At 55.4% G+C, this 27098-nt stretch overlaps 11 protein-coding genes and 1 non-coding gene across 12 annotated transcripts; 3 read left to right on the forward strand and 9 right to left on the reverse strand.

Annotated features, from left to right (window-relative positions):
- Window positions 1–253: 253 nt before the first annotated feature.
- Window positions 254–2469, forward strand: W97_00621 (dipeptidyl-peptidase III; the record flags this gene model as incomplete). The annotated part of the gene is made up of 3 exons (XM_007778534.1): window positions 254–378; window positions 434–1450; window positions 1503–2469. The coding sequence occupies 3 exons, from the start codon at window positions 254–256 to the stop codon at window positions 2467–2469; spliced, it is 2109 nt and encodes a 702-aa protein (XP_007776724.1).
- A 399-nt stretch (window positions 2470–2868) lies between these two features.
- On the reverse strand, window positions 2869–6255 carry W97_00622 (bifunctional P-450:NADPH-P450 reductase; the record flags this gene model as incomplete). The annotated part of the gene is made up of 3 exons (XM_007778535.1): window positions 2869–5572; window positions 5633–6035; window positions 6141–6255. The coding sequence occupies 3 exons, from the start codon at window positions 6253–6255 to the stop codon at window positions 2869–2871; spliced, it is 3222 nt and encodes a 1073-aa protein (XP_007776725.1).
- A 1307-nt stretch (window positions 6256–7562) lies between these two features.
- W97_00623 (uncharacterized protein) lies at window positions 7563–8513 on the reverse strand (the record flags this gene model as incomplete). The annotated part of the gene is made up of 1 exon (XM_007778536.1): window positions 7563–8513. One exon carries the CDS (start codon window positions 8511–8513, stop codon window positions 7563–7565), a length of 951 nt encoding a protein of 316 aa, XP_007776726.1.
- A 146-nt stretch (window positions 8514–8659) lies between these two features.
- Window positions 8660–8775, reverse strand: W97_00624. Its single transcript, XR_552282.1, has one exon. It is a non-coding gene; the product is annotated as a 5S ribosomal RNA (ribosomal RNA).
- Window positions 8776–9442: 667 nt separating this feature from the next.
- On the reverse strand, window positions 9443–10455 carry W97_00625 (uncharacterized protein; the record flags this gene model as incomplete). Its single annotated transcript, XM_007778537.1, has 2 exons — window positions 9443–10206; window positions 10266–10455. The coding sequence occupies 2 exons, from the start codon at window positions 10453–10455 to the stop codon at window positions 9443–9445; spliced, it is 954 nt and encodes a 317-aa protein (XP_007776727.1).
- Window positions 10456–11401: 946 nt separating this feature from the next.
- Window positions 11402–13031, forward strand: W97_00626 (uncharacterized protein; the record flags this gene model as incomplete). The annotated part of the gene is made up of 2 exons (XM_007778538.1): window positions 11402–11661; window positions 11711–13031. 2 exons carry the CDS (start codon window positions 11402–11404, stop codon window positions 13029–13031), a joined length of 1581 nt encoding a protein of 526 aa, XP_007776728.1.
- Window positions 13032–13409: 378 nt separating this feature from the next.
- W97_00627 (fumarylacetoacetase) lies at window positions 13410–14767 on the reverse strand (the record flags this gene model as incomplete). Its single annotated transcript, XM_007778539.1, has 2 exons — window positions 13410–13759; window positions 13816–14767. 2 exons carry the CDS (start codon window positions 14765–14767, stop codon window positions 13410–13412), a joined length of 1302 nt encoding a protein of 433 aa, XP_007776729.1.
- A 454-nt stretch (window positions 14768–15221) lies between these two features.
- W97_00628 (homogentisate 1,2-dioxygenase) lies at window positions 15222–16953 on the forward strand (the record flags this gene model as incomplete). Its single annotated transcript, XM_007778540.1, has 2 exons — window positions 15222–15469; window positions 15579–16953. 2 exons carry the CDS (start codon window positions 15222–15224, stop codon window positions 16951–16953), a joined length of 1623 nt encoding a protein of 540 aa, XP_007776730.1.
- Window positions 16954–17317: 364 nt separating this feature from the next.
- W97_00629 (phenylacetate 2-hydroxylase) lies at window positions 17318–19062 on the reverse strand (the record flags this gene model as incomplete). Its single annotated transcript, XM_007778541.1, has 3 exons — window positions 17318–18042; window positions 18106–18739; window positions 18844–19062. The coding sequence occupies 3 exons, from the start codon at window positions 19060–19062 to the stop codon at window positions 17318–17320; spliced, it is 1578 nt and encodes a 525-aa protein (XP_007776731.1).
- Window positions 19063–19869: 807 nt separating this feature from the next.
- W97_00630 (catalase) lies at window positions 19870–21175 on the reverse strand (the record flags this gene model as incomplete). The annotated part of the gene is made up of 4 exons (XM_007778542.1): window positions 19870–20359; window positions 20411–20594; window positions 20659–20936; window positions 20991–21175. 4 exons carry the CDS (start codon window positions 21173–21175, stop codon window positions 19870–19872), a joined length of 1137 nt encoding a protein of 378 aa, XP_007776732.1.
- A 962-nt stretch (window positions 21176–22137) lies between these two features.
- On the reverse strand, window positions 22138–22993 carry W97_00631 (uncharacterized protein; the record flags this gene model as incomplete). The annotated part of the gene is made up of 2 exons (XM_007778543.1): window positions 22138–22655; window positions 22750–22993. 2 exons carry the CDS (start codon window positions 22991–22993, stop codon window positions 22138–22140), a joined length of 762 nt encoding a protein of 253 aa, XP_007776733.1.
- A 2223-nt stretch (window positions 22994–25216) lies between these two features.
- On the reverse strand, window positions 25217–26961 carry W97_00632 (uncharacterized protein; the record flags this gene model as incomplete). Its single annotated transcript, XM_007778544.1, has 2 exons — window positions 25217–26607; window positions 26658–26961. The coding sequence occupies 2 exons, from the start codon at window positions 26959–26961 to the stop codon at window positions 25217–25219; spliced, it is 1695 nt and encodes a 564-aa protein (XP_007776734.1).
- Between the last annotated feature and the right edge of the window lie 137 nt (window positions 26962–27098).

Genomic DNA, 27098 nt, shown 5'->3' on the forward strand with positions numbered 1-27098 from the left:
TTGTACCCGGTATCAATTAATACTTCCAACCACCGCTTCCTCAACCATTTCGATATTGCCTGAACCCGTAAAGTAGAGGAGTGTGTACCCGTGCGTTGAATACCTCATAAACTCACTGCGGGGCATGGTGGGGCGGCTAAGCAAGGAGCTCTTCGCTGGAAGGAACAACTTTGCTCATTGTTTGTTGTCATCTATACGGAACCCCCGTACCGCATAGCTGCGTAGAAATTGAATAAGGCAGGTTCAACGTAAAATGGATCCAGACACGCTGAAGCACTACCTGGCGGACAACCCCCCACTCGTCGTCCCGCTCAAGATCAAACCGCACTTCGAGGCCCTAAGCGCCGAAGAGAAGCTCTACGCGCACTACATCTCCGTGTCAGTATGCAAATATGACACCGCATGGGCGTAGCGGCAGTTGACATTAATGCAGTGCATGCTTCGCCGGCACGCGCATCGTGCTGCGCCAGGTCTCGCCGGAGTCGGAACACATCTACGACTTCATAATTGCTTTGCACAAGCACTGCGATGGGGACTGGAAGAAGCTGCAAGAAGAGGCGGGCATGGGGGATGAGGAGTTAAGACACTTCCTTAGGTATGCGGCGCAGTTCCTGGGGAACGCGGGGAACTACAAGAGCTTTGGGGACACGAAGTTTGTGCCGCGCTTTGAGGAGGGGACGTTGAAGGCGTTGGCAGATGTGTCCGATGAGACAAGAAACCTCTATGAGAAGGTCAAGAAGGGGATCTTTGCCGCGGAGACAGAGGCGAAGATGCTGTTGGGGTATCCGGATGCTGGACATCTGTCTACATATTACCCTGACTCGCCGGACATCACGAAGGGGGAGATTGAGGAGGTTAGCAAATTCCTGATGGATAAGGGGTTGCTCCCAGAGAACACACGGCTCAAGAAGACGGCAGGGGGGTTTGAGGTGTTGATCGCTTCGGCCTCCAAGGATCCGAGGAAAGAGGAGAGGGATATTCCGGAGACTGAGTGGGATCTTGAAGGCGAGCTCCAGGGCAAGAAGCTCAAGCTCGTCTTCGGCGACCACGCTTTCGAGATGGGCAAGATCGCGGACGCACTGGAAGAGGCGGGCAAGCACGCTGCCAACGAGACGCAGAAGAGCATGATGCAGGAATATGTCAAGTCCTTCCGGACCGGTTCGCTGGAAGCTTACAAGCAGAGCCAACGCTACTGGATCAGGGACAAGGGCCCGATGGTAGAGTCAGACATCGGATTCGTGGAGACATACCGCGATCCACATGGCATCCGCGGCGAGTGGGAAGGGTTCGCGGCCATGGTCAACAAAGAGCGTACCAAGGCGTTCGGGAAGTTGGTTGAGGCTGCACCAGAGTTGATTCCGAGACTGCCGTGGAGCAAAGACTTTGAGAAGGACAAGTTTCTCAGTCCGGACTTCACGTCTCTGGAGGTGCTGACTTTCGCCGGCAGTGGGTAAGTCGAGTCCATGGCAAGCAACCAGTTCATAAGCTTACAACCGCAACAGTATTCCCGCAGGAATAAATATACCTAACTATGACGACATCAGACAGACGGAAGGGTTCAAAAACGTCTCCCTTGGAAACGTTCTCAGCGCTAAGGCGCCGAATGAGCCCATCCCATTCATCAAAGAGAGTGACTTAGAGCTGTACTCCAAGTATCGAGACGTAGCATTCGAGGTACAAGTAGGCCTGCACGAACTCCTCGGCCACGGTTGCGGCAAGCTGCTTCAGGAGACAGAGCCGGGAAAGTACAATTTCGACATCAAGAACCCCCCATTTAACCCAGTTACCGGCAAGCCCGTCGATAGCTGGTATGCACCAGGCCAGACATGGGGCAGCGTGTTTGGCAGCATTGCGGCAAGTTACGAAGAATGCCGCGCCGAATGCGTGGCCATGGCTCTCAGCTGCGACTTCGAAATTCTGAAAATCTTTGGCCTAGGTGACGGCACTGTCGACATGGACGGCGAAGCCGGAGACGTGTTGTATGCCGCCTACCTCAGCATGGCCCGTGCCGGAGTTGTGGCTCTAGAGTACTGGGACCCGAAGAGCAGAAAATGGGGTCAGGCGCATATGCAGGCTCGCTTCTCCATTATGCGGACCTTCCTGAACGCCGGCGTTGAGTTTTGCGAGCTGCAGTGGACGAAGGATGACCTCTCGGATCTTACCATCTTCCTTGACAGGTCGAAGATCATCAGTCATGGCAGGCCGGCGGTGGAGGACTATCTACGGCAGCTTCATATCTACAAGTCCACAGCGGATGTCAAGAGAGCAAGGAGACTCTACGAGGAAATCACAACAGTAGAGCCCCATTATGAGAACAGAGTCAGGCCGGCAGTGTTGGCTGCGAAGACGCCGAGGAAAGTGTTTGTGCAGGCGAACACGTTTATGGAGGGGGATCAGGTCGTGCTCAAGGAGTATGAGTCTACCCTAGAGGGCATGATTAGGAGCTATGCCGAGAGGGAATATATCTAAGCTGCATTACTTAGTGGAGTGAGTCCGTTAAGACGGGTTATTTGAGTCCAAGCATTGCACGGCGGCGTGGGCATCTAGACATCTACCGCGATCTTGAATCTAAGTGCCAGCCGAAGATTCCGTTGCCGCATCTTCGCTCCGGCTCGTTTGATAACGGACACACGATCGAGCTGGCCTTATAGCCTTATCATCGTAGAGTAGCTAGAAAAATTCCATATGATAGAAAGTAAAAGGTGTTTAGCAGTCTAGCTCTTTATTACATCGACCATCTTAGGCATCATTTAGCCATAGACTGCACTGAGGGCTATTGATCTCCAGGGCTACGAGTAGCTTTCAATACGGGAATCGACTTTTCGGGTGGCCCTTGATATATCGCGTGTAGGAATACTCTCGAGTTCACTACGCAAACACGTCGGTAGCATACCGATCGTTCCGTATCTTCTCAAACCACTCCTTCGCCTCCTCCTCATTCTTCTCTTTACCCAGCTCTGCCGCCCTCTCCATCATGATCTTGATACTTGTCTCCTTGACCGCTTCGCCAACCTCTCTACTACCGCACACGAAGCACTTCGCACCCTTCTCCCACATCTCAATCGCATCCTTCCGTTCTGCCCAAAGCCTGTCCTGGACGTATCTGCAGCCATCGCTCGCTTCCGGCTTCCGACTGTACGCGCGCCTGACCTCAACCGCACCCATCTTCTCCCACTTCGCGAACTCGGCAGCGTATAGATCATCTACTTCCGGATCACGGCAGCCGAAGAACAGCAGCGCGGGCGCAAGATCCCTACCCGCAGCTATCTGCGCTGCACGCTCCTGGATGAAGCCCCTGAAGGGTGCAAGGCCAGTGCCAGCTGCGATGCAGATGATCGGTACTTTCTCAGGGTCTGACGGAAGGTGGAAGGCCTGATGTGATTGGCGGACAGATACGTGGAGTCTGTCGCCCGCGGTAAGGCCGGAGAGGTAGTTCGATGCTACGCCGACGTAGCGGCCATGGCCACTTAGAGAGGGCTGATCGAGCACTGCGTAAGTCAAGGTAACGCGGTGCGGGTTCCAGAGGGGCGAGGAAGAGATGGAGTATTGGCGGACGCGCATGGGTGGGAGGAGTTGCAGAAATGGGCCGAGAGGTAGGGAAACGGACGGAAATCTTTCGAGGAGATCAAGGATGGACACACGCTTGTTGCTGATCTCCTCAGTGAAGGCCGAGTCAGAAAGACGTGTAAGCTCAATCTTGGTTGCTTCGTCCTTCGTAGCCTCTGCTAATGCCAGGACGTTGCGTTTGGTAGCTGGCTGAGCGAGCTCGACGTACGCGCCGAAGAGGTCAGCAGTTGAGATAGGGACACCCGTAGGCAGGGCCGTAGGTCCAGCGGATGAGAGCGTAAGTACGCTGTCCCAGGCAAGACCAAAGTATCGCATAGCTCTTTGCACATTGTCCTTGGGGTTGATCGGCAATATCGCTAGGTAATCGCCAGTCGAATAGGTCATGTCCGACGGTAAACTGATCTCTATGTGCTTTTTTTGCGGCGCGTCATCTGCCGTCAAGAGCTTCTCATTAATCACACGCGCTTCTTTGACGTCTTGACGCAGCGTGGATGACCGGGGGCTAGATATTTCGACTTTGAGGCCGGATTCGAAAGCTGCTTCACCCACCTCGGAGGCTCCGTATTGCTTGACCATTGCTGGCCAGAAGACCTGATCCTCCCAGTTCTCGAAGTCGGTGAACATATCGCCTGCTGCGGCATCGGCCTTTCCCATCGGAGCGATTCGCTTTCCTCCACGTTGCTCCAGTAGGTCGTCCACCAGCTGGGGTATCTTGTGGAATGTGTTGGCCCAGTCATGATGACCACAGGCGAACACCGAGAACGCTACATTCTCCGCCTCGGAGCCCTTAAGGCTTTGCAGCCAAGTGACGAAGTGCGCCGCGTTATCAGGCGGCTGCCCTTCATAGGACGCTGTGATGATTACGACTGGTTGATCTGTCGGAAGTGCCTGGTTAGAAGAGTCCAGGCTATCGACCCTGGTTGCTTGAAAACCGTGCGCTGGAGCATCGCTCGCCAGTCTCTGAGCCAGAGCTTCGCAAGTCCCCGTATTTGAACCATACAGAACGACCATCTTCTTTCCTCCGGCAGCTTGGGTAATGGGCTTATTGGTTACTTTCGAGGTTTCTCCAAATGCGGCTGACTTGTTGGTACTGATGGTTCTTGAGGACAGTCCTCGCTCAAGCGTAGTTGGTGTGATATTATTCCGAAGCATAGCCCGCATCCGGAAGCCCTTAGGCTTGATGGTCAGGGTCTGCTTGAACTGCAGCTGATACGAAGGGTCTTCTGCCACAAAGTTGAAGTTTTGCAGCAACATCGCCACAACCAAGAGAGCTTCCTGCCATGCAAACGGTCTGCCGATGCAAGCTCGTGAGCCATTCCCGAAAGGTTTCCAGCAGTTCGGGTACTCCTTATTCCGCCTGTCGAACTCTTCGTCAAGCATCCGCTCCGGCTTCCACTCGTCCGCATCCTCACCATAAGCAACGGGATCGCGGTGGACTTTAGTGAGCAGCGCAATGACTGGCTCGCCCTTCTCCACCTGATACTTGCCGCCGATGATCTCAGGCTTATGCGCTTGTATGGCGAAGGCCGGCGCAGTAGGACATAGGCGCAGGGTCTCCCTTAGGATGGCCGTGATGTACGGAATCTTGGACATATGATCAACGGTAATAGGCCCATTTCCGATGACCCGATCGACCTCCTCTTGAGCTTTCTGATAGGCCAAGGGGTTCTTCAGCAGGTAGTAGAAAACGAACGATAGAAGTCCCGAGGTAGTCTCGTGACCGGCGATCAAGAAAGTGATCAAATTATCTATGATGTTTTCGTCACTCAGATGTTCCCCCGTCTTTGGATCTGTACCCTTGAGCATAGCGTTAAGTAGGTCCTTTCGTTCGGTTGGATGCTGTTTTCGAGTCTGCACAAGCTCGTCGGCCGTCTCGCGCAATAGCTCAATGTCGGCTTCGTACTTGTAGTTTGCTTGGCGGTAGAACACCTGGGCCAGTGCTGGACGTCTCGATCGGTTGCCGGATTCAGTCAAGAAGTCTCCCATAGCCTGGATGAATGGGTGCCTGGCTATCGTCAGAATGCACCGATATGGAATGTTTCGACCGCAGTTTACTAGAGCTTACATCTGCTCCCGGTAGTAGGAGTTGAAACGATAGTCCATAGCGCACAGCGCGATTGTATCCAGCGTCAGGCGCGTGAAGTCATCCGTGACAGGTATGCTGTAGGAAGAGCCGTGTCTCGCCCACTTCATGACCAGCTGTCCAGCGATATCATGCATCTCATCAAACATGCCTCTGATGGATAGGGGCCCGAAGGCTGGGATGAGGATCCTGTGGGCGATTCCCCAGTTCTTCTCTTCCGGCCCGTATGCCGTGAACAGGCCATCATGCGTGCCGTTTCGAACTTCTTCCAGTGCTGCTGCGACGATCTTGCTGAATCTGCTTTCGTCTGAGACCTCGTTCATCAACGCCTGTGATCCAATAACTACCCGACTCTTTCCCGTTATGGTCATCCGGTATATTGGACCTGTATGGTACAGTTAGGACCCTACAGACTTTGCCCGCATGATCTTCGCGCAAAAGTCACGTATCTTGCATCTCCGTTGCTATAAGTATAGAGTATAGCGCCTACCATAGATATCGGACAAATGATTCAGTGAGCCAAGTGGAAACTCCGGATCAATATCAGCGACATTACCCAAAAATGGCAAGCCCGGGGGACAAGGTATTGGAACTGTATCAGGCATGTTGGATATGGAATGAAGAAAACGGGGGAGGAATATAAATCAGGTGAAGATATTAGATGAACGCCTGGATGAACAGCGGATGCGAAGCTAGGGATCAGTCGTCTTATTGGAAAAGGAGGCGGAACGACAATTGCGCCGTAAATCCAACAGAAAACATCTAGTACGACAGATCTCGTACGAATGACGTCTCGGCGAAGAAAACAATCTCACTGAACAGGAAACTCGTCCGTAGAAAGGGAAACCCATGCCGAGGTATCCGTGACTGCGGGTGAGCTCCAGCTCCATTGTTTTCAGCCTTGCGAGCTGAGTTTCCCGTGTGGATGCTTGATCGAAGATAGAGTTTTCTTGGCGTGGGATCTGGAAACTGCCTCGGCACAGAGCGCACACTAGAGACAAGATGGGCAATGCCTTAACTTATCCAATTGTTGGGAGAATGCGAACGTACTACTCGATTACACTGCTTCGAGCGCAATTAGTCTTATTATTGCAAACTCTCCCTAAGAGGTACAAGCATATCAAACTTCGAGTCAGATGTTGGTCTAACCGACGTACGAGTAGTACTCAGCTCGCGAATCCGGTCTATGAACTGAACGCTCTGCCCTGTGCCTGATGGCAAAATTCACTCTAGATGTAATTACATGAGTCATGCTAGATGTAACCGACATGCTCTTGCGCTTCTCCTAGCCCAAAGTCAACCCTCTGATGGTCTCACCGATCTTGAAACCCGCACCAAGTTCTGTGTCATAGCCCCTGTCCCTGATAGCTATGTCCATACAGCGGGCAAAAGCCAGAGATCGAGCGTCAGCCATGAAGCGTGTAGCCAGCCCCAAACCCGTCCAAAGACGTTACTGGAATGGACTTTGCAGACATGTCCTCCATAGGGCAAGAGAACGACTACGGGCATCCAGCCGGATCTCCTCTCGCTCCTTCTAGATGGCGCGAGTGCAGATGCGGACGAGAAATAATCCATCGCCGGGTCATCGCCGGCCGTTATGCTGCAGACGAGATATTTGTACCATGGAGCTGTAGGATGAAACATCCTATGATGAAACATCCTTACATCCAGAGGCTGTGGTGTTTCCAACTTTGACCAGAAGGCCGTTTAGGTAAGAGGATTGCCACTGGCGCGCTGAGTTCGCTTCAGAGAACCTGTGATTCGAGATCGAGCCTCCTCTTCGCGATCGCGTATCCATTGGCGTCCATGGGGAGGATCCTAAGCCGAGCACCTGAAGCTTCCTTAAGATCCATCGCTTGTGGCGCTTACAATCAACGAAACCACCAGTTGACCTGTGCAATGTGAATGTTCGTCAGTAAAACGATTCCGTGACTGCTCCACCAGAGGCGAATCTCACCGAACCAGTAACCCCCTCCCCAACGCCCTTGATACTATGCCACCATCCTAGTGGAATGAACAGCCCATCCCCTCTGTTCAGCCGTGCCTCCCAGCCCTTCTCTTGCCCCTCTCCCCACACCTCCTCCTCAAGTGCCCTCGCCTCCTCACCCACCATCATCTCCGCCCCTCGAACACTCGCCCTGCCATCTCCATGCAACATCCTAACCCTCTCATATATGCCCCTTCCCAGCTCCGGCTCAAACAACCTCACAACTTTCTCCCCCGCCATCTGCACGAACAGATTTGGATTCGGGTCTTTGTGCAGCGGCGTGCAGGTAGGTGGGACTCCGATCCAGACATTCGCATCGTAGAGGTCTCCCCTGCCTGCCTTTTCCACGATCTTCGGGGTCGGCAAGTCAGCGGCAAGGCGCTTCGGAAGGTCGGAGATGCTAGCTTGCGCGAGGTAGAGCCGCGCCTCGGGGTCGATTTGGAGATGCGTGAGACGGCGGGATGTCCAGCCGAGGAAGAGGCTCAGGGGCGCGTGGAAGCGGTGGAATGTTTCTGAGGGCTCCTTTTGGGCCGCGTCATTGTTTTCGAGCTGCGGAGGCGACGTAGGTGGAGTTGGGGTGGTGAGCTCAAGCGGGACTAGAGTGTCACCGTATTCGGAGAGATACTCTTTGTTCAGCTGCCAGATGCTTTTGTCTTTCTGCACGGCGCTTCGAGGCTTGAACCATTTCTGCACCGCTGGGAGGCTGCCGGAGAAGTGCTGGCGAGGGAATAGGACGGGGCGGCCGGGGTTGAAATACTGGGTGCGGAACGTCTCGATGTCTGCAGATGGGAGTGTCGACACAGGATCGAAGCGGTTGGCTGTGGAGTAAAATCGAGCACTCTTGAGGGCAACGAATGCTCTGCGCTGTATGGGCATCTGGTAGTTTGCAAGTGACTGGGGAGAAGTGGGAAGCTTAAGGAGTCCATGTTCATTGGTAGTACTCTCTCGACGCCAGCTTCAGAAATCGCTTAGGAACCGTCAAAGCAAAAGGGAAGAGGTTCATCCTCCGGAAAAAATGCAAAAACATACAGCAGTAGGTATTCACTAGTGGTCACCCACCTAATTACTAATCTACCGATTCGAAGCTTAATTACAGGAGAGCGAACGGGATCCGATGTTTTCCTTGATCTATGGCCGTATGTGACGGTCACAAGCACGATTTTAATACTATTACACGGCTTGTTTGCCGCATTCTGGATGTATACTGTAACCTGTTCGTTTCTTGGATATATGTTATCTTCTTTGCAAGAAAGAGCCCCCATATCAGCAGGCAGCCTCGAACTCACAGATAGCAGGGTCATATCCAGATAGCTCGGGAATTGACCATCACATCTCACGTCTATACCGTTGAACTTAGGTTGGTAAGAAAGGCTCGTACGTTTCTCACATCTTGCGGAATTAACACTGCAGCGACCAATGAACTTAACAACAGCCGACGCTCTCCATTCTTCAATTCTGTCCTTGAACAGATTGTCATCAAGGTCAGCCTTGCGCGTCTACTGCTTCTGATGCGTGCTGCTGCGGTCATGTCTTGAGGACTGGGTTATGAAAAGCTCATTGAGCAGGTGAAAGATCTATCCTCAGTTGCAATCCTATAGAGATATAGTAGAGCCAAGACCCAGACAGCACCTGACGCCAGAGAATCGTATGCAGCTCACTTTCCCCCAATTTAGCATCCATCAGTCATATTCCATGCATCAGCTTCCCTCATCGTACCGAAACACCCCAGGTTTGCGAAAAGTAGTTATATGTCAAACTCCCCAGACACCTTCCAACAGTCTCTGCCTTCCCCTGCAGTCTCACTCTCACGCCGCAGCACCCACACCGGCACCGACGCCCTGCCCCCCCGCCGCCGGCACATCCCTCACAGGTCCCGGCCCCTGAATCCCCGCAACCTGCTGCACCTGCTGCGTAGCCACCACATCCCTCTGACTCGGCAACAAGCCCTTCCCGACCCACAACTCGACGAGCGGCATCATCGGCTCCATCTCCTTATCGCCGAGCAACCCGTACAGCTTCCCGACATTTACGAAGTGCACAAAGCAGGTGTTGAGCTCCTTGTACGCGTTCACGTGCCAGAAGGGATCGAGCCAGTGGCCGTGGTAGAGATGCGCGTAGCAGCGCATCATCTGGCGATATATGGACTTGAGGTCCGACTCGAAGGTCTCGGGGAAGCCCGAGGATTTGCCGAGCCAGGTCCTCCCGGCCAGTTTTTCGAGGGGCTGGGTCAGCGTCGTGGGACCCATTGGGATGGGCGTCATGGAGGTCGGGGTTGACATGCCGCTGTTGCCACTGCCGGATGGGTAGGCTGAGGGCGTGGTGTAGGACGTGTACGTGGGGAAGAGGGTCGGGTCGGTGATCTTACCAAGGATCCACTTTTGCACGAGGTTGATGTACTGGTACGCGGGGATCTTGATCGGCTTCTTGTTGTTGTCCAGCCAGGTGTAGGTGTGGCCCGAGGCGGACATGGTGGGGCAGGTGTCGGGGTTGCAGATTGGAAGGCCGGTGCGGTCGTCGAGGGTCTTGATTATGCTGAGCATGCCGTCTAGGAGGCGGTATTGTTCGACGACTGTGAGGGGTGTGAGTGTGGGCGGCTGGGGAGGGGAAGTGGAGGGGGGAAGAGGAGACCTTGGTGCGCGAGCCATTCGCCTTCTTCAACATGGACAGGCTTGGCGGCAAGAGTCATGAAGTTGCCCTTGACGATGAGGCCGGCGTACTCATCACGGAAGAAGAAGGGCGGCTTGCGGTTGACAGGCGCTTGGTCGGGCGCGGCGTTCTCGACGGACGTCGCCGCTGAGAGGGCGGGCGAGTGCGGCATGGGTGGGATTGAGGGTGCTCCTTGGGAGTTTGGGTAGCCTGTCGGGGAGGGAGTCTGCTGGCCGTTGCCTCTGCCTTGCTGGGCGGCATTCTTGTTGGACTGACGGCCGAAACCCTGGCGTCTGGTGAATGGTAGTACAGTCAGTGAATGAATCCTTGGGGATCAAGCCAATCCTGGGGTGAACTCTGGAGCGCTGCGCTTATTGGAGGAGTTCCGTCATATATCCGCTAGACTAGGGTGTGTTCACTGAAGAGCAGAAGCAGATCAACAGTACAATATCGGGCCTCCGCAAAGGCGTTTGACCACAATCACGTGCGCGTCCAACAGTCGACCGGAGGCGGTATCATGTGAAGCTACAACAGTGACAAGAGCATTGACGGCAGAGTGAAATGGCACAGAGCGAACGAGAATCGATGCCGGCAAATAACAACACAAAGATCATATGTTGACGTGGCTGAGACGACTTACACGCTGGAAAAGAAGGACGCCATAACCGCTGCAGTATTGGGCAATCCGGCGGAATCTAGATGTCTACAAGATAGGCCGGTATTCTGCTGGTGTCTGCTTGCCTCGACAGAGTGTTTCCAGGAAGCAGAGTGAAGTGTTTAAGCTGGATACAATGTCTAGATGCAGCAGTTGAGTCCCCTGATGGATTTCAGGGACCAAACAGATCCCCTGCCGCGCTAAAAGTGGGAGCCGCAGAGCCTCGCGGAGCCGAGCTCGCGTTCGGCCAAACGTTTTCTCCGTTCATGCTTGTATTGTTCGCGCATCCATCGAGCTATCCCATCGCGCAAGAGCTCTTGACCGCGGTCAAACCACCATCAATCTCTGTTGCTTCGCGAGTGCGCGCGCGTGGACTGTTTTCTCTCTTTAGCTGCTCCAATACAGTCTTCCGGATACCTAACCTCCACCAACTCACCTCCCCGACGCGTTCTTCACTCCCGCAATGGCGTCCGCAGCTGCAGTAGAGGCAGATATCAGCGCACCACCACGGCTTAACACCCTGAACGAGGACAAAGACATCACGGCGGCGGTCATCGGAAGGGATGAGCCGACTCCAGACGCAGAGGAGGATGAGGAAGACGTCGTTCGGAAAGTACGGCGCACGACCGAGACCAACGACGACGATGCGCTACCCGACGACGATGAGGAGCCACCCGAGGGGGATGACTTGTTCGGAGATGATGAGGAGGAGGCAGCAAAGCCGTATGCGTTGCTAGAACCCTCGCGCAGACTATTTCTAACCACATTTCAGCAAGCGCCGCCAACTCGACGACAACGAGCTCGACTCAGGCGACGACCTCGATCGCGATGACCGCATGGCCAGCGGGACACCCGCAGCATTCGAAGAAGCCGAGCAGCAGCTCAGCACCGAAGAGACCTTCTTCCCTCGGCACGGAATCCCCGATCCCAGCGACAACGAGCTCTACCTCCTCAAAGTCCCCCGCTTCCTCGCCATCGAGCCGAAACACTTCCACCTCGACACCTTCCAGCCCCCAACGCGGGACCACCACTCCAAGCCAGGCGACGACCCCTCCCCCACCTTCTCCGCCTACAACACCGCCCTCTCCACCCTCCGCTACCGGCACTCCCCCTCCAACCCCTCCATCCTCCAATCCAACGCACGCATCCTCCGCTGGTCCGACGGCTCCATAACGCTCCAATTCGCCTCCGACGCGACGCAGCAATACGAGATCGACGGCAACGCTTTAGCTCCACCCCAGCGCAACCCGCTTAAACCAACCCCAACCAGCATCTCGGACAAGAAAAAATCCCGCCCCGGCCACGGCAGCGCCGGGCCTCTTCCCCCCAGCACGCACTACAACCCCGCGCAGGACTCCTTCACCTACCTCGTCGCGCCGAACCCGTCCACGGGCTTCCTGCGCACGACCAACAAGATCACCGCCGGCCTCTCGATCCAGCAGTCCAAGAACACGGCCGACGAAGCGCTGGAACGGCTCATCGCGGCACGCTCGAAGGCGAAGGAGAAGCATGACGCGGGCGCTGTTGCGCTGCCGGTCGTCATGCGCGAGGATCCCGAGAAACGGAAACGCGAGGCTGAGGCCGCGGAGCGCGAGAAGTTGCGCGCGGCACGACGGACTGAGAATCTGGCGAACCGGAACAATGCGAGGGCTGCGACGGGTGGGAGGGGGGTGCGGAGCGGTGGCGCCGGGCTGACGGTTGGGGGGCTCGAGGATGAGGAGGGCGGGAGGAGAGGGGGTGTCAGGAAGCGCGGGAAGAAGAGGCCGAATCGGCGGGGGGATATCTATACGGATGAGGAGGAAGATGAGGGATATGGGAGACGGAAGACGAGGGAGGACGAGTATGATGAGGAGGATGATTTTATTGCGGGGAGCGAGGAGGAGATTGAGATGGTGGAGGAGGACGATATCGATGATAGGATTGAGGAGGAGGAGGGGGCGAGGAGAAGGAGGAAGAGCAAGAGTAGGAGTGTGACGCCGAAGCGGAGGAGGGAGAGTCCTGCGGCTGGGGGAGATGATGAGGCAGACGATGCGGGGGTTGTCAGTAGAGGGAAGAGGCGGAGAGTTATTGCCGACGATGAGGAGGATGAGTGAAAGGGCTGAGTGGGCGTGCATAGCGTCTGGCGTTAGCTTAGCAATAGCAATTGGGCGTCAGGGATGAACAAGAGCAGCCGATTTATTTTTCTCATTTGAGTCTATCTGAAAAGCAGATAAAGGCGGAATACTTTCACTGCCATTCATAGCTACGTACCCACTTCACAGAAAGCATCGGATATTCTGTCCGTCTTGGCAATTCCCCACTGCTCTGCCTTCGCAGGCCAGTACTTCGTGCGTCACGGAGCTCGCAACGAGCAAGGCGAGCGAGTAAGGCGCTTCCCTGTCGTCTATACCGAGCAATGTGAGATCTATACTTTTGCGCGCAGCGAGCGCTGACAAGGTCCAACCGACTCAGGATTCAAACGGCGTTGTATCTTAGAAATCGAACTGCAGCGCAGGCTCAATCGCCCCCACACACTCGCCAAAGCCTACCAAAGCCTCCTCGTCCTCCCCGCAGACGCCGGTAATAGTGATCTCGTCACCGTCCTCGAGAAACTTTCTCTCCTCGCCGCCTTCTAGCTTGATAGTCGCCTTACCGTTCTCGTTCTGCTCTAACAAACTGCCCCTTTCGCTCGGCTCAACACCGCTGATGGTGCCCGAGCCCAGTAAATCACCAACCTGCATCGGACAGCCCGTTATCGAGTGATGCGCCAGCATCTGCGGGAACGAGAAAAGCAGGTTCCGCGCCGTTGTTCTGCTTATCGTGGTCTTGTTGTCGGATTTCGCTAGGCGCGTGTTAGCACTCTACTCTTCTCGGTCTCGTTCCACGGAGCGCACTTACTCTTCAGATCCACCTGCAGCTTGATATCATACACATTCTCCTCTCTTTTCTCCCTTAGATACGGCAGCAGCTCAACATCATTCTCGACCGCCGACCGTGCCAGATACGGCTCCAGCGCCTCGGCCAAAACGACCCACGCGCTAATCGTCGTGCCGAAATTCTTCGCGTTGAATGGACCCAGGGGGACATACTCCCACGCCTGGATATCTCTCGCGGACCAGTCGTTCATGAGCACCACGCCGAAGAGGCTGTTCTCCGCCTCCCCGATCGGGATCGGCTCACCCATTTTGTTGGATTTGCACACGAAGCAGCCGAGCTCGAGCTCGATGTCCAACTTCCTGCATGCTGAGAAGATTGGCGCTTGGGCTCCAGGCTTCTCGAGGATCTGCCCGCTCGGCCGCCGGATCGGCGTCCCAGACACGACGACGCTGGAGGCGCGGCCGTGGTACCCGACGGGGAGGTGCTTGTAGTTTGGCTGCAGGGCGTTGGCCGCGCCGCGAAAGAGGACTCCGACGTTGAAGGCGTGGTTCAGACCCGCGTAGAAGTCGGTGTAGTCGCCTATGCGCATGGGGAGGTGGGTTGTTACATCCTTGAGCGGGATGAGCGCTTCTTTCTGCAGGGAGTCGTTGTCTTTGAGCACGGAGGCGTAGGGCGTGTCGACAGAGAAGACGCTCTGGATGTACTTGCGCACGACGCTGTGGATGGGGCGGCCGAGCGCGGCGAAGGCGTTTAGGGAGGACGAGGAGAAGACGGATTGGTGGGGCTGGATGGTCGAGAGGCCGGAGAAGCCATTGTTCGCGGCGAAGGCTTCGAGATCGAGGGCGTGGGCGCCGATGGCGACGGCGCAGTGGGGGGTGGGGGAGGACGATGTTGAGATGATGCCGAAGGGGATGTTGTGGAGGGAGAAGTGGGAGCCTTTGGGGATGGGGAACCAGGAGCGGAGGGAGGTCATGGTGTTTGGTTTGTGAAGACTGGAGACCGAATAGCGGGCTCAATTGCAGAGAATGGAATGTGTGACAGCGTGTACGAGTAGACTGAGAGCTGTTGGACAATATCACACAGCCGACGGAGGCTCAAAGGTGAGCCCATCCTGGGCTTTCCGCGAGTACCCTCAACAGCCCTCAACAGCCCCATGTCCGCACCTCCAAGCAAGCTGTCCAGGGTCCATGGGCGGCATTGAGGGGGGCAGACATGCGCCGGAATGCTTCCGCTGGAGGAACAGAGGCCAGTTTTGTGGCTGGCGGCGGCTTCCGTCGGATCAGCACTCTCCCCGCTTCTCCGCATCCTGTGCCCACCAGGCCCTGCGTCTGTCGCGGAATCTCTCCCCATCTCCACTAATTCACAAGCGTCCTCCAGAGCCCCCCCCCAAAACCCGCTTCAAGTCCGCTACGCACAGGACAACGGTTATGAGCGTCTCCAGCGCCGGCCGAGATGCCGATGCATTGAGCCTGGCCAAGATCGCGTCCTACGAGGATCCAAATAAGACGTCGTCGCAGCACTCTCGCGAGAGCCGCTGGAAGAGGATTGTCCAAAAGTTCAGCCTCAACAAAGACCCGGCTGCCAAACTGCCCAAGAGCTACGTGCCGTTGACCGAAAGGAACCTCACCGAGTTCTTCAATCCGGACTACAACGACGAGCACGATGCCTTCCACAAGTTTCAAGGTCCCAGAAAAATATCGATACCAGAATGGCTTCAGCTCCTACCATGAGTCCGCCGCGTCCATCCTTCTGCCATCCGAACCATACTGACTGAAGCCCTGCAGGACGGAAGCCGTTGAAGGCGCTCTGCCGATAGACGCCAACTCACCCCAGAAACCGCCCTACGGCCTCTACGCCGAGAAGCTCTCCGGCACAGCCTTCACAGCCCCCCGCCACGAGAACCAGCAAACATGGCTCTACCGCATCCTGCCCGCCTCCGCCCACAGCGCCTTCTCCCCGCGCGAATCCAGAACCTACAACACAAACCCCGAATCCAAACCCCATGAGAAGTTCTTCCAGATCCCGAACCAGCTGCGCTGGGACCCCTTCGACATGGATGAATCGGTCGACTGGGTGCACTCCCTCCACCTCGTCGCCGGCGCGGGTGATCCAGCTACGAAATCCGGCATCGGCATCTTCATCTTCGCAGCTGGGCGCGACATGGATCCCCACAGCGCCTTCTACTCCGCTGATGGCGACTTCCTCATCGTGCCCCAGCACGGCGTGCTCGACATCCAGACCGAGCTGGGCAAGCTGCTGGTACGGCCCAACGAGATCTGCGTGATCCCTCGGGGCGTCCGATACCGCGTCACCCTCCCCGAGGGGCCCGTTCGGGGCTACATCCTCGAGCTATATCAAGGCCACTTCACGCTCCCCGAGCTCGGCCCCATCGGCTCGAACGGACTCGCCAACGCGCGGGACTTCCAAGCGCCCGTCGCGTACTTCGACGAGGACAACGACGGCTCCAACACCTATACTCTGCTGAGCAAATTCGCGGGTCACCTGTTCGAAGCAAAACAAGACCACACCCCCTTCGACGTCGTGGCCTGGCACGGCCTCTACTACCCCTACAAATACGACCTGGGCCGCTTCAACACCATCGGCAGCGTGTCCTTCGACCACCCAGACCCCTCCATCTACACGGTGCTAACCGCGCCCTCGCACGGCTCGGCGGGGACCGCGGTCGCCGACTTCGTCATCTTCCCGCCCCGCTGGCTTGTCGCGGAAGACACCTTCCGCCCGCCGTGGTTCCACCGCAACACGATGAGCGAGTTCATGGGGCTGATCGGCGGCCAGTACGACGCCAAGGAGGGCGGCGGGTTCCAGCCCGCCGGCGCCTCGTTGCACAATGTGATGAGCGCGCACGGGCCCGACGCCGCGACGCACGAGAAGGCCAGCAATGCGGAACTGAAGCCCGCCAAGGTCGGCGAGGGCAGCATGGCGTTTATGTTTGAGAGCCACCTCATGGTTGGCGTCACGGAGTGGGGGCTCAAGAAGTGCGCCAAGGTGCAGGAGGCGTACAATGAGGAGAGTTGGGTGCCGCTTAAGCCGAGGTTTAGGCGGCCGGAGAAGGGTGGCGAGGTGAAGAATGGGACGGACGGGGCTGCGACTGAGGGGGGGATTGGGGATAAGAAGCAGGTGCCGCATTGGACGGATTAGGGGAGGCAGGAGGCGGGAGGCGGAAAGAGGTTTGTGAATGGGGTGGGCTTGGCACTCGTTATATGTGCTTACCGTTTACTACTGTGGTTCTGAAGCGTGTTTCCATTCTTTGGCGGAAGCCGCTGTGACCAAGACCCGCAGACTCGGTCACGCTGGATCTATCCCATTTTAGCAACTGTCACGGCAGAGTATCATAGTGTTGTCCTTTGAGACCAAAAATGTACCCGTCGTGGTTTTTTTAAATTGCTCACAACCCGAGGACAACCTCATAAGCTTGACTAGCCCAATCTGATCAAAGCGCTCTCCAACCACATCCGCTGTTCATCCAGAGGTGCGCCTCTCCCGCTCAATCCAATCCCCTTATCTAACTCACCGACGCAACACTCCCAACACTCTCCCTCGTCCTCTCCTCACTCTCCCTGATCCACGTATCCAACCTTTCCCTATCCCTGACCTTAAAACCGCACTTGAATGGCCTCGGCTCCAGCGTCAGCGCCGTCGGGATCGCATTCGCCTCCAACGCATCCAGCACCGGGGCATCCTTCTCCTCCCTCGGCGGCAGAATCTCAAACGCGGAGATCAGCCTCACAAACGCCGTATACAGCTCCCTGTTCGCCAGATGACTGCCCGCACACATGCGACTCCCCGCGCCGTACGCATAATGCGGGGTCCCCTGGCCCTCCATCGCGGAATCCAGATACCTTTCCGGTACAAACGAATACGGGTCCTTGAAGTGCGACTCGTCGTAGTCGGCCGCGTACGCGTTCATGTAGAACGTCGTGCCCGCCGGGATGGTGACGCCCTGCCACTCGATATCCTTGACGGACACGCGCGGCAGGCAGATCGGGATCACGGTCCAGTAGCGCAGGATCTCCTTGACGAGCGCGGTGATGTAGGGCACTTTTTCTTCCACGAGGCACGCGGTCCACGCATCGTGGTTGGGGTAGACTTTCATGATCTCGGAGTGGGCGCGCGCTTGGATCTCGCGGCCGTGCGGGCTGGACAGGTAGGCGACGCCCATGATTAGGTTGCCCGGGACCGTGTCGAGGCCCGCGGAGACCATGGTTAGGCAGATGGATTTGATCTCGGCTGGTGGTAGTGGTGTTAGAATGGGGTCTTGGCTGTTCTGGGGGATTGGGTTGGGGGGCTCACCTTCGGTCAGCTTTGCCTCGGGATCCTTAAGGACGTTGCCAGTGATACACGGCTTGTCTGTCCCCTCAGCGATCCGCGCCTTAAGCATGTCCAGCAGCTTCGTCATATACACGTCCCGCCGATGTCTATACTCCTGCGGCTCCTTGCTCAGCGTCGGCACTAGCCGCAGCATCGGAATATAGTCCTGCCAGTTATTGCTTGTGCTCCTAAAGTTCGAGACCATCCGCTCCACATGCGTGATCTCCTTGAGCAGCTCGTCCTCGATGCTACCATCGATACGGATCCCATAATTTAGGGTCAGGCTCGTGTTCAGCGCAAATCGCGCCCAGTACCCGTTCGGGTCGATGTCGACCTCGCCGCCTTTGGAGTCTTTGAGCATCTCTTTGATCGACACGGTCGACTCGAGGTCGATGATCGGCATGTAGGACTGCACAGCTGGGCGGTTCAAAGCGGTGGCGGCGGCCTTGCGGCGCTGCTTGCAAGACTCATCCCATGGAGATGTGCCGATGGTGAAGCCCTGGGAGGACGAGACGACGGTATGGAAGGTGTGGAGGGTTGGGCGGGAGATGAGGGCGGATTGGTTGTTGATCCAGAGCGCTCTCACGCTGTCAAAGGTGTTGGCGAAGACGATTCTCTGCGTGGGAAGTTAGTCGCGTAATCCCCATCGTCGTCATTGTTTTCAACGTTATCTAGCTACTCTGACGGATGAAGTTCATTTACAAGAGTTGAGATACTCACCCGATTGCCCATCCGCACTTGGAAGACGGGTCCATACGTCTTCGCCCACTCCTGAGCTACCTTCGCATGGTTGCTCCCCAATTGTAGCAGGTTGCCAAACAACGGTACTCCAGGAACTTCTGGCAATCCCTTTATCTTAGGCGTATCTGTGCGGTTAAGGTATCGGTAGATGAAATAGATGGCGGAAACAACGGCTATCACAGTGACCTGGAGCGTCATGATGAGAAAGGTCCGGTGCGCTGTTCACGAGTACAGTAAAGCAGACAGATTATAAGAGAAGTCTTTAATAGAAGAGATGAGACAGTGGTAGGTGTTCTTAAGTATGAAAGCATTCGGTGTATGTTTTACCTACCTAGCTTTCGCGCTGTTCACGAAGTCTCCGAAGGATGTCCGACGCAATCACCCTTGTGATCCCCGCAAAAGCGCAATGTGCAGTTATGCACTGCATCATGCGGGTCGGTTATTGGCCCTACTTTCACGAGCACTTACCTAAATCGAGGTGAGGATGTTCGGCACGGTGTGGTTGAAGGGATCGGAGGGGTCGAGGTGTTGACGGAGGCTTTCCGCTGCCCCCTTGCAAAACGCGGGGTCGCGGAAGTCATCCCAGCCCTAGGTTTCCGCGCGTCAGGGGCATTTGATTGGAGGCATTCGAGTGACTTTGATATTAGGCCACTTCAGTAGGCTACTTGTAGGCTACTTCATCAAGCGGATGTCCCGTAAGCTATACCCTGAACCAGAAGTAAGACCTCAGGATATTGCGGTTGAACTCTGGAGCGTTCTATTTTTCGTTTCGATTAGACATATTGTTGATCGTCGAAGGTTACCCAAGCGTACCTGGAATACATGGAGGTATTTGAACACTTGATCAGCTTCCAAGCCCAAGGGGCTTACTGAAGAGGAAACAGAATCACCATAGCGAGCCTTTGTACATAAAGTCGACCATTGACCAAGTCGGAAGGGGCTTTCGAAGAGTGTCTGTGGAGCGAAGTAGTGAGTGATCAAAATGGAAACCAGCTTTCGTAACTACTACGGTATCTCGTTGACATCCGACACCTCGAGTATCGGCGTAGCATTAACCTCTGCCCTATACCCCTGGCTCATCTTATATAGCTCCTTCCTGAGCCGATTCACGCTCCCTAGCGGCCGATGCTCCTCCAATCCATACCAAACGTTCAACTTCATGCGATCTTCCCAAAAGACTCTCCTCGCTGCATCAAAAGCATCCTGGCCAGCCGGAAATACCACCTTCCCCACCGTCTCGTAAGGAAACGCCGTCTCGGTCCAAGGTTTTGAGGTGTCTTCAACGCTCTGCCGGTCCGGCTCGCGGAGAAGCTGCACCTTGAAGTCGTATTCTGCTGAGTGCTCGCGGAAATATGCTTGCATCCAACAGCTGATCTCGGAAGGAGACGAGTCTTTGGTGATTTTCAGAGAGTTGAGAGATTGCTGTAGTTCCGTGCTAGGGAAGAGCGCGTATTTGCAAACATAGTCGCCGTATCGGAATGCAGATTGAGAGTACCTCCTTTGCGTTAATGGTGCTTTGCGACACGTCGTCACGGGAAGCGCTCACATTGTAAAACTAACAGGATGAACATTAGGCAGTTCCTGGGGAGCCACTTGTATCGCATGGTCCTTCCTCCACCACAGTTCCTTGTTGAGGCCAGATGGGTCGTCAAAATGTCTCTCTCGGAGTGTGAATATTTCAAGCGTCGTCGGCAGATCCGTCAGTTCTAGCATGGGGGCGTTGTTGAAAGCTATTCATCACGTTAAGTGAGGCCCTCCTTTAATCAGTACGCTGATCTTCTCAATCTAACTTACTAAAATCCTGTGTTCTTGTTCGGTCACCGCTTGGATCCAGATGTTTTCCTTCAACGCCAAACACCTTCAAGCCCATTCCACGGGGTCCTGGGGTCCGATCATCCTGCAAGAAGCTCGGCTCGTTAGAATATCTTGCAGCGACCGGATAGACACCAGGTTTTCGAAACAAGCCCTGAGCCAGATGCGGCGGTAAGTCTTCATTGACCGTGAGAGAACCTTTCACAACCGCCTGAGTCTTGACATGGGTGCCACGAAATGCATGCCGATGCATCCCGAAACTGCGCATATACGGTAAGCCGGATCCATCTTGTCGCGCAACACGAGACTGTTACTTCTTCTCCTGTATCCTGCGAATGACCTCCATCAGCTCTTGAACCTTTTCGGCTTCATCAGGTACTTCCGGCTCGACGGCGGGGTCTGTCCAGGGAACGGGGTCCATTTCTGACACTTTCTCCCCAGACAAAGATGGGAGTTGCTGATAGACGGCATTGGCGAGTTTGTTCACTGTAGAAGACATCTTGCCGTATGTAATACACCGGAGAAATGTGAACTCGTTTGCGTAGAGATGCGACTGTCTCTAAATCCATCTCAGCGAGCCGTTCTCGTCGTGTTCGAGTGACGTCATGCAGGTGCCCGCTCCGCTACTCATTTTCTTAATATTTCTGAAGTCGACGAATGAAAGATGTTATCTACGCATGGTATATCCACAAGTGGGAAGCTGTCAACAGCCTTTACCCGAATAACTTCAGACGTCACACTTCGAAGATCATCAAGAGGGGTCGGTAGAACCGAGCCCTGAGGTCCCATTCGCTGACATACCATGCGTAGCTCACCTTTTTGATTCGTCGGCTTTAGAATAATCAAGAAATTGAGCAGTCAGAACAAGAACCAAACATTCCAAATACACGAACAGTACGTAGAGCGTACTACATGTCCGTAGCCTCAATAAGTCTTAAAGATCGATAAACACCCAATTGTACAAGCCAGAGTGTAGAGGGCACTGAATCATCGAACAGCGGGACGTTGAAGGTATACGCGGTGTAAATAAGCTTATATAGCTCTACAGGTTGGCTAGTGTGAAACTTGAGGAATGGGATTGTTGGACTCTTGGAAACAGTGACAAGGGACTAGTACAAGAAGTGTCATCACGATCAAGATGCTTTTGATTACCAGTCTCGAAGTCCATAAGCCACCACTGGAAAGACTATGACTACATACCAAACTTTGGTGGTCCATCGCTCCAATGTCTCATCGTCCCACAGCGTGCGCGATCTCTACCGCACACTAAATTAGACGGCCGACAGCTTTCAGGGCCCCCTCAAAGCATCCGAATATCCATTACATGCACACCGCATTAAGATCAGGTGCCATCCCACACCAACGCCAAATAAGTATCAGTCGACGAGAAGAGGAACAGGATGCCGTGCGTCCTACTCCCTCATTAAGACCGCCGCAACCAACAGCAAGGTCAGAAGAAGCTCAAAGAACAAACGCCGCCAGCGCAGCAAGCACCGCTCCCGAACCGGCCAGCGTCCTTACAGCCGCATTCGTCGTCTGCTGAGCCGGCGCGCTCGGGGACACCGGGGTAGCCGTAGCCGAACCACTCGCGCCCCCAGTTGCGCTCGCCGTCGCCGTCGCAGTCACCATCGTCGTAGCGTTCGTGCCATTCGGGCTTCCCGAAGGAACGGCTCCGTGGCCAATGACTTCGAAGTTCGCGCACGTGATCCGCGTCTTGTTTGAGAAGTGCACGACGACACTGCGGTTGCCGAAGAAGGAGCCCAGGCCTGGCACGAGCGAGGCGTACAGATCCGTGTAGGCGGCGTGGAAGGAGCCGCTTGTGATGTTGCCATGTTTCCCCGACAGATCGCCGACCTGGCAGGTTTGGGGAGCTGTCGCGTCGCAAGGTGTCTCTTCGCCGCGGATATAGGGGTCTTGGTGCGCAAGGGCCTGGGCGCAGGTGCCGTTAGGAGGGATGGGGGCGTCGTGGATGTGGTACACTGTGTGGTGGATTAGCGGGAGCTCCAACGGTAGTCAATGAGAATCGTGGGATGGAGCAACCCAGTGTAGTAGGGGAAGGAGAGAGCAACTTACTGAACGGACCGCCGGTGCTGGGAATGCCGTCAAGTGTGATCTGGAAGTCTACGCCGCGCCCGGAGGGGTTGGAGGTGGCGATGAAGACGCCGCGCACGTCTGTCGTCGCGCTGTTGGGCAGCCTCGCCTCGTAGGATGCCCCAATGGGGTTGTTGGTGACGACTTCGGCATCGCCGAGCCTGCCTGTGTCTGCGGCGGCAAGGGCGAGGAAGGAGAGAGTGGGAAGGATTATTGAAGTGCGCATCTTTGTTTCTCGTTTTATGAAAGATCGAGACTGTGGAGAATGGACAGAGTGCGGTGAGGCAAGCACGATCGTGGACGTTGTTCTGGAAGTGCCGTTAGTGACAAAAGACACTTTCAGATGTTGTAACGCAGGGCGACTGGAATGCTCTCGTAACAATGGGGGCGGAAGAACTGCTCACCAGTGACGTAACTATGCAATTGGCTTTCAAGAATGGAACTGGCCTCAGAAAGTAGCAGCTGAGACGTGGCTGCTGTATGTACGAGAATGGAAGCAAGCGAAAGTGGTTGTGATTGCAGTGGCAGCAGGAGCGGAGGAAGCTCATAAATTAAATGGAGAGCTTAAAATGGCTGGAGTCACACGAGCCAATTACCCAACAGCCGCGCCTTCCTCTTCCACCCGCGAGCCCTGTGACCGGCGCAGTCACATCTCATCACCTCCCAGAAACAGAAACATCCCGATGTGATGGACGTGCCCCGCCGAGATCACGGAGGCCTGGTGGCTTGTTTCATGGCACGGTCTGCTTAAAGGCCATCGCTAGTGCTACAGCTTGTCCCAGCTCTGGCTCGGACGCAGCTCGCCGAGAGACGGTCCCGTCCACAGCCCCCTTTTCCCCTGCCTTCCCCGCAAAAGGTGTCCTCTACGAGGCTGGCTCCAGCGGCTGAAGAGGTCTTGGTCGAATCGCAGCGTGGTTGGTGCAGCGAGACCCCAGCCCCAGCTTTCCCTAGCGCTGTTGTTCCAGCCAGTCGTCTCTGCAGGCTGCCGCCACTAGCTGTCATCCTGCCCAAGCGCCGTGTTTGTTTCAACATCGTCTTCCGAGCCAGGCTGACCACCTCCTGTCAAACATCGTGTAATATCTGTTGGATTCAGACCTAAGAGGAACTTCAAATGCCAAACAGTTCAGTGAGTTTGTATATAGGCTAAGACCTAGAAGCCGAGAGGCCAGTGCTGTACTTGACTCCATGTTCCAATACATGCGACACGGCTTACTGCAGCATGGAGTCCGCGGAACCTTTATGTAAAACGACGGGAAGGGGAGAACACGAGTGCTGACATGCATGTTCGCCGTGTGGTCTGTTGCAAGCCGCAGGTGAGACGACAGATAGCTTCGCTAGGTAGATGTTCTTCTGGTGTGCATTTCGTTGCAAACACCTTATCACTTCGTATTTCACTCTCCCCGGCCCAAACATGGGATGCTTCCCACTTTCAACACAAGATCATATCGCGCCGACCATGTTCCCCGAATTCATCTTCCTTTCCACCATAGACTGTCCGATGCGGCAACAAACTCCTTCATCTTCTGCTTCTGCAATAATCAGCCCGTCGATTACTGTTTCCCCTGGTGCCCTCATGCTCGTGCTTCGATGATCAATAGCAAGACATAAAACGGGAAACTGTTCCTTCATGTACCGCCCGTCTAGGTGCACATAGATTCTAGAATATGGAGACAGACACCAGCGCCGACGATGGCAGGAGCAAAATTAACCGCGCCGGGCATGAGGGGCAGGGTGGAACTAGCATAATGATAAAGTGGAAAAGAAACGGTCCAAGCAAAAATCGAACCAGAACCTAACTGCCTTTTCACGGTTACGGGTGGGTGGCTTGCCTGTAACCACATTCCCTTTTGGGGTAGCAGGTAGCAAGTGCCTGTGTCCCGCATTCGCATGAGCTAACGTAGCAAATCTGGGATAAAAGCAAGATTCAGCTACTCATTTAATATAGTCAGATTGCCAAAATGTCTTCACTTGACAAGCCTTGGTCTCCTCAGCTTCACGTGACAGAAATTGCTCCTTGTTTCTCGTGTCCAATGAATGTATCTTACAACAAATTTCGAGGAAAACCACTGCGGGGGGCGCAGGTCGAATCTCAACATCACAATGCAGATTAAGACAAATACACAGGTAGAGCTTTAAAAGACACGAGGAGCGGCTGTTTGGCGCCATAGCCTTTTGCGTCGTTCTACGAACCCTGTCCCTTTCCAGATCCGGTAATACTTTATCCTGTCGTGGTGTCCGGCTCTTTCCGCTCTCTACAACAGCAATGTCAGGAGACAGGGAATAACGGCCGCAAGGACTTGAGAATAATAGTATCCAACATGAAGGAAACATTGTGGCATGCAAACCACCGGAGTCAATTCTTACACTCCAGTTCTACTCTTGAGTTTTCATGAAGCATAACCGCAAGCAAGTACCGGTGGATGAATGACGCAGTCACCTTGGCAGCCCTCTACCTTCCCCCATTCCTGACTTTGTAGCTGACCCTCGGCCTGCACCATCCTATCACCTCTGCAACCCCCTCCCTAACCAGATCCTCAGCCACCGCATACACGTCCTTGTATGCCTCCGGCGCCTCTTCCCACACCAGATCCTTCTCGTCACAGATCACCCACGTGCCGCCGCGTACATTCTTTCCGTCCTTCACATGTGCTTGCGATGAAGCGTTCGGCTGCAAGAGCGACGCGGAGTCGCCTGCGTACTTCTGGTTGATTGACGTGAGGGCCTTAGTGCGCGACATGGCTCGCCCGGCGCCGTGAGCGAGCGAAAGAGCATTCTTGTAGCCATACTGCGTGGCTTGTGAGAACACGGGCCGGAGCATTATTGTTGGCGTGCCGCGTGAACCGGGCAAGGGTAGAATAGTGAGCGGCTTGTTCGTCTGAGGATCGTATGTAGGCGCTGCGCCTTTGCGGTGAACATAGGCGTATGCAGCGCCCTCATCAAGGGACAGCGATTCCGTGCGGTCTGCTATTTCTTCTGGTGACGACTCAATGGCTGGTGGCGGCCGTGGAGGCCAGCGAATGCGCTCCACGTTGTTGTGCCATATATCGACTACTTTGCGTTCGCGCAGCTTGGCTTTTGTTCGGGCGACCAGTTTATCGAAGTCGGTTGAGTTTTGCTCATCTGTGTTCCGCCCTAGCCCCCATGTCTCCTCGCCGGGTTCGAGACACGACAAGAAGCGGAGCGCGATCAGGTCCCTATTCGCCTTCGCCCAGTTGCAAGCCCGATCGTGCTCTTTCATGTAGTCCTTCGCTTTCACGGCGTCCTCTCTGAGGCTCGGGCTCGTGTCCGAGACGTATTGCTTCAACACGTTTCCGCCATATCCGCGCGAGCCAGAGTGGACAAGCAACACCACATCGTTAGGACAAAGTCCGGTCTCGGCTGCTACAGCGTCCTCCACAACCTGGATCTCCGCGAAGTGGTTTCCAGCTCCAATGGTACCGAGTGCAGCATCCCACTCCGGACCCGCTGAATACTCCTCCTTCCCGTCCGCCAACCAGACCTCCCGCTCTTGCTGCGACCGCCACGCGCCTTCCAGCCCCCGCAGCTTCTCGGCAACTTTCCGCCCCTTGTCTCCGTCGACCTGGTTGCGGTTCAGCTTCGTTTTGTACCATGCCATGCCGCACCCGATATCGCCGCCGATGAGCGGTGGGTGTATCCATCCCTTGGAGACGAAGACCGCGCCGATGGGGAACTTGGTGCCGGGATGGAGGTCCGGCTGTCCGACAGCATGGATGAGGCCGGGCAAGGTTCGCGCGGTGGTCTCGACCTGAGTTACTGAGAGAGAGTCGACGGATGCGGCGTGCGCGAGGATATTGACCGTGCAATCGAGGTTCGGTATGCCTGCTCCGCGTTAACTGGTGCTACGAGCTCAAGCTTGCGGACGTCCATACCATCATCGCTGCCGCCTTGCGCAACCTCCTTCCTTAGCCCAACGTACTCCTCCCCCTTCGAAATGAGCAGCGTTACATCGTCCCTCAGCGCACTTTTCCACTCATCCTCCGTGCAAAGCTCTTGTCCTGTGCCGCCGACGAAGATCCGGCTAGCCTTCCTGATCTGTAATTTGTTCTGCGCGGCCTTGAGTACAAGCGCACGATAAGAATCCGGCGCCGCGGGGTCAAGTGAGGCTAACGGTAGGATGAGGACAGCCTTCTGCGACTGCTTGGCGTTGTTGGAGATGGTGATGCGTATCGGCATAGCTGAATTGGGTAATCCCGGAGTGCTTGGCGGGCGAGATGCTCAGTTCTGGAACGTGTTCGTCCGGCTTGTCTTGGATTGTAGATACTTGATGAAGGCGCGTGTTTGAGAGTTGTATGAAGACCGAGGTCAAAGGG

This window comes from Coniosporium apollinis, assembly GCF_000281105.1.
Source record: "Coniosporium apollinis CBS 100218 chromosome Unknown supercont1.2, whole genome shotgun sequence".
NCBI lineage: Eukaryota > Fungi > Ascomycota > Dothideomycetes > Coniosporium > Coniosporium apollinis.